This window comes from Condylura cristata, unplaced genomic scaffold, assembly GCF_000260355.1.
Source record: "Condylura cristata isolate star-nosed mole 26May11 unplaced genomic scaffold, ConCri1.0 scaffold00024, whole genome shotgun sequence".
Taxonomy (NCBI): domain Eukaryota; kingdom Metazoa; phylum Chordata; class Mammalia; order Eulipotyphla; family Talpidae; genus Condylura; species Condylura cristata.
In genome coordinates, this window is record NW_004567125.1 from 32,054,047 (window position 1) to 32,064,157 (window position 10,111).

The window sequence follows — 10,111 nt, forward strand, 5'->3', positions numbered from 1 at the left end:
GTTATTTCTGGCTCTTTTTCTTAACATGTTTTCAAACGTCTCCACATTGTAGTGTGTATCAAGGTCTCATTACTCTTTATGATTGAGTAACATTCCTTTACATGGATATGCCAGTATTTGTTTATCTCTTCAAATACTGATGTTTATTTAGTTTGTTGCTAAAAGTTGCATTTTGACTACTGAGAATAATGCTAATGTGAGCATTCACATTTATGTATTTGTTTAAACTTCTGTTTGAAATTGTGGGGGAGTACTCATACCTAGAACTAGAAATATGGATTTACATGTTTATTTTATGTTCCAGTTTCTGAAAAACCATAAACTGTTTTCCATAGTATTGAGCTATTTTACATTCTCATAGGCTATCTACAAGGGGTCCTATTTCTCCAGTCCTCACCAACATTGTTTACCTTTTTTAAAATTATTGTCACCCTGGTATCTCATTATGCTTTTGATTCATAATTCCATGGGGACAGTGTCCTCACTGGCTCTCTGTGTAACTTCTTTGGAGAATCTTAATTCAAGTCTTTGCCCATGTTTTGATTGGATTGTGTGTCTTCTTTTTGATTTGGAAGAGTTCTTTGTATATCTTAGAACTTATAAACATTTTTAAATAACTGTCCCTCTTGTTGCTTATCTCCACAGACAAACCCTTCAGTAGGATTCATGAAGAAGGTGGTCTCCATGCAAGCAGAGTATGACCCCTGCTCACCACTGTTGCTCACCCTGGGACTGCCCTGAGTCTCAATTCAGATGTATCTGTAATGTGACTGGGTTCAGAGACATCCACTGTGTGTGGTCACAGGAGAAACAGTGCGGAATAAGACAAAAAGTTATTGAACCACAGTCTTGTAGTCTTGCTCAGCTTTTTGCCAGGCAAAGCCCATGCATTTTTGGGACTCTTGACTGAATTTGATGTAGAGGATAACCAAAAAATATTGTGTCAAGTAGTTTTCTTTCTCAAACATTTATCAGCTCCTCTCATGTGTCAAAACCTGTGCCCAGTTATGGACAAACAGATTGACCAGAACTTAACCCTCCCTTAAAAATAACATTTCTTCTATTGTCCCAAACCCTTGAGCTAGAGAGTACTGACAGTTTCCCAGGTCTTCAACCTAATCCCAGGTGTATGAATGTGACAAATACCCATTAACGTTAAAGGCAATTTCACTATAGATGGATTTCCTTTTTGCATCATTTTCTCTTAGGTCTATCACATCTTCATTGCATAAACTCCCAGTGTCAGAAGGACATATGCCTCCCCAGCCTCTTGTTCAGAAACTCAGAGTCTCTGGTTCTAGGAATCTTTTGTCTCTAGCATGTACTAGGTATATCATGAATACTTATAAGATAAAATTCGCACTAGGAAGTACATAGTTAAGTCAAGATGAAGGACCCTTCAACTCCTTGGTCATCAGCTTGCTGAAGAGGTCCCCACTTTATTTAATAAATGACTATGGTGGTAAATAAAGGAAGTAAACATCATGCTTTATCTGCACTTTGACAAATAAGGGAAGTTAGAACTGACCACACAATCTGGTTAGTTTGGTAATCATGACTGTGCATGAGCTAGCAGAAATAACTCATCTCCAGCTCAGAGTCCAGCCACCATGTATACAACACATAATGTGAGCCCTTCACTGGGAAGAGCACAGTGACAGGGAAGACACACCTGCAGTCATGAGTAGATGGAAGGAGATGGTGAGTGATGATTAGACTGAATTAAATCAAGAGTGGTTAAAGTGTGAGAGTGAGAAGGGAGTGGACTATGAAAGCCAGATGACAGAGTAGGGCAGGTTGAACAGAGAAGGTAGATATAAGTTGAGATGTTCTGCTCCAATGGCAACAGGAGAGAAAGGGGCACCAGGCAGAAGGAACAGCAAGTGCAAAGAACATAAATGCAAACATCTAAGGAACAGAAGGTCAATATGACAAGGGGCAGCAAAGGGGGGAATGGCTCAATGTGACCTAAAAATACTACAAAGGATGCTATCCCATGATCCCAACAGTTACAAGATGGCATTTGCACAGAGGATAGTGGCTATGATACATACATGAGGACAAGGGGGCTCCTCAGATGCCAATGAAAAGTAAATCTCAAATAAATTTGGAAATAGACATCCACATTTCAGGAGGATTTTGTAATTCACAAACCCACCATAGTTGAGAGAGTAATGTGATTTTTTTCCTCAGCAAGCATTTACCGACCACCTGTTAGATATCAGCTGTGGGAACATGGTAGGGAGTTAGTCCGGAGTGGTCCTGCCCCTTGAGTACAGATCTTGTGGGAAAGGATAGGAAGTGGTGAACAAGGAACTTGAACCCAAGGAAGTCAGCCTCTCTGAAGGAGAAGCAACACCAGGTGCTTTGCATGCTTTAGCTTGTCTTCCCACGGCACCACGTGGCATTCTGGAACACTAAGCTATTTGGAGTTATGTGATTCCTGTGGTTTGGGGAAGAGAACAGCACCTCTGATTTCGACTGAACAGCTTTCTCCTAACCAATGCTACAGTTTGGGCTTTAGACAAAGTGAGAAAACTACCTGGAGATCATTCCCACCTGGGGAGAGCTCTGAGCCTGGAGCTCTGTCTCCACTGTAGTCCTGAGCTATGAGACGTCATCTGTCTGCAATTCTGTGGCTGACTCGTAGGGACTCCTTAATTTGCACAGATGATGTGGAGATGGGAATTGTGTGTTAAATTTTAATGAGCTCCCAAGAGTCACTGAAAATCCCAAGACTTGTTCACAAACAAAACTTGGAATTGGTTCCCAGGGACTATTGTGTCAGCAGAATTTGGCAGACTGTGCAGAAGATGTGACCCTTTGGGCTCCTTAAGGCTAGTTAGGTCTGTAGTATTTTTATCATCTGTGCTGTCAAGGAAGAATGCCCAGGGCACAGAGAGCACTGGGGTGATAATGTTGAAAGAATTCTCCTAATTGAGGAGACATTGTGACATCACTTCCGTTGAATTCTCTGGGAACTTACTATTTTCTTTTCTTTGTATTGTATTGTTTTCATTTATTAGAGACCAAATAGCCACCATTATAAATTGTTTCTTTCTTTTCAGGTTCTTAAACACAGATTAACAGGCAAGAGGAGACTTGTATAGTAGCTCAGAGAGCTTCCTGCACTGACACACATCAGACAAAAACGTTCAAATCTTACTCCAGTCACTTCAAGGAGGTGTAACCTATGTGAAGTAAATTGAGCTCCCTCTACAAATGTGGAAGCTATTTGGAACAGCATTTGCATCGTGGGGTAACACATACTCCTGCAGACACTGAATCAATATTCAACAGATGCCACATAGTGTAACTTCATCACACAGTTGAGTCCTATCTGTGTTTGAGCCCATATTTTCACTTCCTTTACCCCATGCCTTGAGAATTAATCCATTCATTTAACTAACATTGATTGCTTTTTGTGCTCCAGACTCTGGGAAATCAAGCACAGAGCCAACAAGATGAGATTCCCTTATCTTCTGGTATTTATCTCATAGTAGAGAGGAAAACATCAGCAGAATAGTAGCTAAAACCCTAAGAGTTACATATTTGTCCAGTGTCTCTTTTTTAATTGTGTCGCTTTTGTATTGAGGTAACACGGGTTTACAACATTTTCATTTTGAGGTACAGGTCTGGCTTTGATCAGATGTGTTTTACCCTCTCACACCCACCACGGAAAGACCATAAGTGCTTTGGAGTCCTTCTTGATACTCTGTCAATAAACACATGAGCCATCAAGAAGTCATTCTGGCTCCATTTCAAAGTCCATTTTTCCTCACATTTCTTTACTTACCATTGGTTTAGATTCAGCATGATCTGGGGGGTCCAGCTCCTTCGTGTGTGCAGGCACATGTCTCACATCAAAGCCGCAGCTCTAAGCCCAGCTCACACGCCTTCCTGCACTCTCACATCCCTCCCCTCCCCGCCACCTCTTGTCAACAGCATAATTTTCAGAGTCTAAGAAACCTTTTTGTTGTTCCCTGCTGGTTTGTTTTCTGTGGTTATTTCTATTCCACAAATGAGTGAAACCACCTGGAACTTGTCTTTCACTTTCTGACTTATTTTACTGAGCACAGTCACCTTAAGTTGCACCTTATGAGGCAATAGCCCCTCGAGCATATATACCACAGTTTCTTTTCAGACACTCATCGATGAGCATTTACTTTGGATCCATGGTTTGGCAAATGTGAATAATGCTGCTATCACTAATCTTTGCCTACTAGTATGCTCATATAATTTTGGTACATACCCAGAAGTGGCATTTCTGGATGACATGGTGCTTCCATTTCTCATTTTTTGAGGAAGCCTCATACCATTTTCCATAGGGGCTATATCAACTTACATTCCCACTAACAGAGGAAGAAAAGTGTTCCCTTTTTCCACACATCCCCAACACTTACTGCTTCTGATATTTTTGGTATCAGTCACAGTTAAGGTATGAGGTGGTATCTCCTTGTGCTTTTGATGCACATTATCTCAACAAAAATTGAGGTTGAGCATTTTTTGGTGTTCCTGTGGACCTACGTGTCTTTGAAGAAGTGTCTACTTAGGTCACTAGCCCATTTTTTATTGGGTTTTACTTTTTGCTGTGGAGTTGTATAAGTTCTCTATATAATTTGGAAATTAACCCTTTGTCAGACATGTGATCTGCAAATATCTTCTTCCCAGATTATAGTTTACCATGTGTGTGTGTTGGTTTCTTGCATGATACACCTAAGTTACTTCTGTGTCTTGATTACTATAAATAGCAATGCAATAAATGTAGGGGTGGGAGCAGATATCTTTTCAAGTTTGTAGCTTCATTTCCTCTTAGTAAGTCCCCAGAAGTAGAATCGCTTAATTATATAGTAATTCTATTCTCAAACTTCGGTGGGACCACATACTGTTTTCCAAAACTATGGCAGCAATTCACATTAGAACCCTGTCTTATAACTGTCAACTACACCAAAATTCCCAGTACTCTGAGAAGGTGCTACTTAAGTGTGCCAAATTCAAGGTTCCAAAACTTTGTGACTTTAGCTCCAATTTTTCCTCCATAAAAGCTTGTTTGGGTGTTATGATGTATTTTGGGTGACAGACAATACCAGTGAAAATCATGAATTTCTGTCTTATATTTAATCTTTTAATTGAAGTTCAGACTTTGAACCAGCATGACATCAAAGGCAAGCCTTGAAACTTCTTAAAGTCATAGCTAAAATTTAGCCTTGGTATATATTCCATACCTTCAGATGAAGATAAGACTTATCAAAGGAAAATATGGAATAATGAGAAAAAAATTAACTAGAACAGGTAGTACTTTGATAATGAAGGAAGACCTCTCCAAAAAGGATACATTTCCACTGACTCCTGGAAGGTGAGTCTGGGTCACAACAGAGCTGAGGGAAAAGCATCTTATATGTAGGGAAGGGCAAGTGCAAAGTTGAGAGAGGAAAAAGAATGGTGTGTTCGGAGGTTAGAATGGAGTCCAGGGTGAGGGAGGAAAATGTGCTGGAGCGCAGGCCCAGTGGAGCAGGGTCTCTGGCACTAGGAAAGGAGAGCAACACCTGTAGAAGGACATTGCTTCGACACGTAAATAGAGCTTCCCCTCCTTCTCTCACTTTGTGCACTTCTGGTGACCCCAAATTCTCAGAAGTAATGACTTCCTATCTGCATGGGAACATCCCCTTATCTGTGAGGGGGTAGAAGGTAGAAACTAAAGCATGAGCACAAATAATAGAATTGTCTTTGAATTTCAAGACACACTCTTAAAACTCATCACAGAGGCCCTCCCTGGTGGCACAGCCAATTAAAGCACTGCACTAAGAAGCTAAAGCCACTTCCGCATGAGTTCGATCCCCGCCTGCCCTGGAGGAGATCCACATGGCCAGGTCACCTGACCCGCCCGCTGCTCCCCTCAGCAGTGTACTTCGTCAATCTGCCTGTTCTGCTCCCCACTCTGTCCCTGGTGAATCCTCTCACCCTCCGCATCTCTGGCCTGTACCCCATTCTGTATGAATAAGTAAATAAATCTTAAAAAAAAAACTCATCACAGAGGTAATAGTCTTTAAAAACAAGATGCTCTAAGAACCCAACTTTCTAACAGAAAAAGTAATAATAGCCAGATTATTGAGCATGTACTGCATGCCAGAAACAGCTACAAATCTAGTCCTTGAGACAAGCTAAAGCAGGTACTATTATATTCTCCAACCATGCATGGCATAACACATGTCAATAACAAACATATAGCCTAGTGTGTAAGATAGAATACCTATTTGTGTAATTACATTCTATAATATTACAGCGATGAATTCACCTAAAGATTAATTTCTCATAACATGCCCCTGTCCTTAAGCAAGCCAGGACTATATACAGCTAAGGAAAGCAGGCACAGAGAAGAAAATTTGCTCAAGTCATTAACAGAGCAGAGACTTAAATACAAGCAAGCTTACCCCATCGCATGTGATGGGGCAGGGAGGGGGGGAACCATGATTTTTGCTCCCAAACCCGTGGTTTTGAAACCAGATTGACACAAGCTATGCAATGTCTGTCGTCTGACAGATTCCAGGTAGATCGGGGAAAGCTCTGAAAAAAAAAAAAGCTCAGACTTTCCACTGCTAACTTATGTTATGACCTCCCTTTTTTTGTATAATCATAATATCAAAATATTCTGAGCAACTTTCAGCTTACAATTGGATTGCCTCAGCTGCATAAGGCCTGCCTGCCCTGACAAGCAAGCACTGCATCAGGGTGAAAAATTCCCCTGAAGTCAAGTGACTTGATACTGACTGATAAATAAAAGCAAAAGGGCTGTTTTTGCAAAGTCTCTCTCACTGCTGATGGAGGAAAACCCAAATCTTATCATTCTATTATCTCACCTAGCCTTCTATTCAGCTGCTAAAGAATTACTCAAACTTCCTATTGTTTGGCCTTTAGATGTGGAAATTCATCCAGGTTGCCCTTTTTTAAACTAGTCAATTTTTCACCTCCTACACCTTAAAGGAATCCACAAAAGTCTTCTTGCTAGTTTTTCAGGATTCTACTATGTAGTCTTCAGATAAGGAAATTCACCTATGTCTCCTATTCAGAGATTTGATTAGCAAGGAATTTCCTCTTCTGCCTCCCAGGATGACTCAGGTAGAAAAACAAAAACCCATTAAGTAGTAAGGTTTAAGGGACTTCTATCTTAGTTGATCTCCACTATAGTAATATTAGTCATAAACTTTGTGCACCTATGTACCTGTTTTTAACCTTGATTGATTTTAGAATGTTGTTATCTCAGCTAAAGGGCAATACGACCCTAAACTGTTCTTAGAAAAAAAGATGATTGTAATCTCTCAGCCCAGTTCGTGTGCTGATGTCATCCCACTGCTTGTTCCTAATGTATAAAATAAACTTCTGCTGAAGGCAGAGCAGGAAGACTTGCACCCAACTCTGACTCCCGTGTCTTCCTAGTCCCCCTTTCCTTTTTTTCTCCTTCTCCCCTTTTTAGGAATCTCCGCTCACAGAAGCCTTCCCACCGTAGGGTCCTGCCTGTCTTGCCTCCAGACACCTCAATAGTTGGAGCTGGTCTCCAACACCAGATGGTCCTGCCCCCAACCCACTCCAAAATGGGGCGGGGTGGGGGGCAGCCTGTGGTTGGGAATGGAGGAGGAACTAGAGGAGGTGAAAGAATACAGGGTGCGCCACACACATGCAGCACACACACACACACTGTATGCTGGTGGGGGCACAGACAGTATTTGTTGACCAGGCTCCCTGGGCACAAGATGGAGAGGCCAGAAAGGGAAAGAGAAAGGACTCTCTGAAGGCAGAGGAAGAGGGTCGTCCATCCACTGAGATGTACAGAGGCAGGGTTGGGGCTGGAGACAGGAGCAGGGAGGAGGAGCTAGCCTGTGTTCTGTGTCGGCCAGGGACCTGTTCTGGGAGACCCTCCAACCCAAAGGAATGAGTTTGCCTGTATGGCTTCTCCTCCCTGGCTCAAAGCCTCAGACGTGCCCCTTAAGCCTGTCCTTGACCTTGGTCCCTTTCCTTATACCACCAATGTTCCTTATAGCTTACAGGATGAAGTTCACAGTTACTAAGCTCAGAGAACTCGCCATGAGCACAAAGACCACAGGTCATCGCAAAAGATGATCAGAGTTTTAGACTTACAGACACAACCCCCCCCCAACGTCGACTCTTTTGCCTACCCTATTCCCGCACGGCCCCCCTAATTCCCCCCACCCACCCACACACACACAAATCCCATCCCCTGCTGGCCTAGGCCCCACCCCCTGCCTGTGAGGCTAGGGCAAGGTGACAGCAGATTTATTCTTGGAAATACACAAGAGGCGTGTAAGCTCAGGTGGACCCCAGACAAGACAGCCGGGCGTCACTGCCTCAGCGGCTCCAACCGCAGCCACAGCCCACCCTCAGCGCGCAGGATCAGCTCCGGCATCCTGCGCGGCTCCTTCTCATCCGGCAGCACGCGAAAGCGAAGCAGAGTGAGCGCCAGGACCACCTTCATCTCCGTCATGGCGAACGTCTGCCCGATGCAGTTCCTGCAGGCCAGAGTGGGTCTCTGACTACATCAGAAACACCCCAACACAGTTCCATTCCACCTGAATCTGACCCAGAATACTCCCCCAGCCCGCAAGGATAAGGAAGGGGGCCGACATCCTGGCACCTCCATGTGGGCTTCCATCGCCCCTGAGCCTTGTCCCGAATACACTGGGGGAGGCACCTTGAGACCACTTGGACCCATCCAACGGCACCTCCCACCTTTACTCAAACCTCCCTGGAGGAAGGGGCGTTCAGAAATCCAACCACCTTCAACTGTCCCTCTTTCCCACGCTGCTGTCATGCCTGAGATATCAACCCCTGGCCCCTCCCCCCATCACTCTATCCCTGCCTTTGATGCCTGCTGCTCTCACCTGGGTCCTGCCGAAAAGGGAATAAAAGCCAGTGCTGATCGCTCCTTGCTGTTTTCTGGGTCAAAGCGGAAGGGATCATACACCTAAGGACAGGCCAAGACAAGGTTGATGGGTGGGGTTCTCCTGGACAGTGAGTCTTGGAGAGACAGAAGTGCTTAGGTAGAGAGAAGTGATTCCTGATCTGTCAAGTCCCAACCCTGCTCTCTCCCCCCTTGTCCCCTGGAGCCAGCAAGGATGGGAAGGGGCTGCAGCACCTCAGGGTCTGGCCACACAGAGGGGTTGTGGTGGGTCCCGAAAATACTGATGAGGCAGATGACACCTGTGGGAGAGGAAGAGGTCAGTCTGGATAAGGTCCCCCATGCCTGATGAACCCCTCTTCCTGCCCTTAAGTCTCTCCCTCTGACTGGGCACCTTTGGGGATGACTCGGCCATCAGGGAGAACAATGTCCTGAGTGCAGCAGCGGGAGATGACCGTGACTGGGGGGTGCAAGCGCAGACTCTCCTTGATGCACATGGTCAGGAAGGGCAAGTTGGCCAGGTCGTCCCTAAGGAATCCCCACAAACAGTCATCTGGGTAGCAAACACAGAGACCCCCCAGGCTTTGTGCTGACTGGTAAGAGCCTCTTTCCCTATAACAAAAATGGATGGATCAGCTATCTCCAATTTCATTAAGTTGCATACAACAAATATGTAGAGTTTTTTGCATGTCAATCATAGCTCAATAAAGTGAGTTTAGGCAAAGAAAGAAAGAAAAGAAATATCACAGAGGTATCAGAGAAATATTAATTTGGTATTTTTAGAAGCTCTCTGAGCAAAGACAATGCCCAAAGCCAACCATAAAATGATTGGCATATTTGCATGAAAATGAAATAGCCCTAGGGCAAGAGAGCACAAGCAAAAGGGAAATGAGTAAGAAACAATATAAACAAATCCAGCATTTTACTTATTTATCCTGGTAATAGAGATACTAGCAGAGGAATTTGGCAAGGGAAAAAAGATAGCATGTAATGCAACTGGAAATGGGAACAAGCATGTCATTTTGGGCAGATAGGGGTTTTCTATCTAGAAAATAATCCACTGGAAAATTTTTAGAAATATTGAAGATTCAGTAAAATTATTGTTCTTCAATCCCCTAACTGTTGTGTGGTGATTTAAATTTTTAATAGCTAATATAGTTAACTAGTTCAAAATTGAGCAACTATAAAACACCACTCTTC

General features: G+C 43.5%; 1 protein-coding gene across 1 annotated transcript in view; it reads right to left on the reverse strand.

Annotated features, from left to right (window-relative positions):
• Positions 1 to 8,273: 8,273 nt before the first annotated feature.
• The window catches only part of LOC101623813 (docosahexaenoic acid omega-hydroxylase CYP4F3), a 14,781-nt gene continuing 12,943 nt past the window's right edge, over positions 8,274 to 10,111 (reverse strand). Inside the window, exons 10-13 of the mRNA XM_004688207.2 lie at positions 9,306 to 9,473; positions 9,149 to 9,213; positions 8,895 to 8,977; positions 8,274 to 8,522 (exon numbers count right to left, since the gene is read on the reverse strand). Of these exons, the coding sequence (XP_004688264.1) occupies positions 8,354 to 8,522; positions 8,895 to 8,977; positions 9,149 to 9,213; positions 9,306 to 9,473 (485 nt within the window). The 3' untranslated portion in view covers positions 8,274 to 8,353. The remainder of the gene's footprint in view (positions 8,523 to 8,894; positions 8,978 to 9,148; positions 9,214 to 9,305; positions 9,474 to 10,111) is intronic.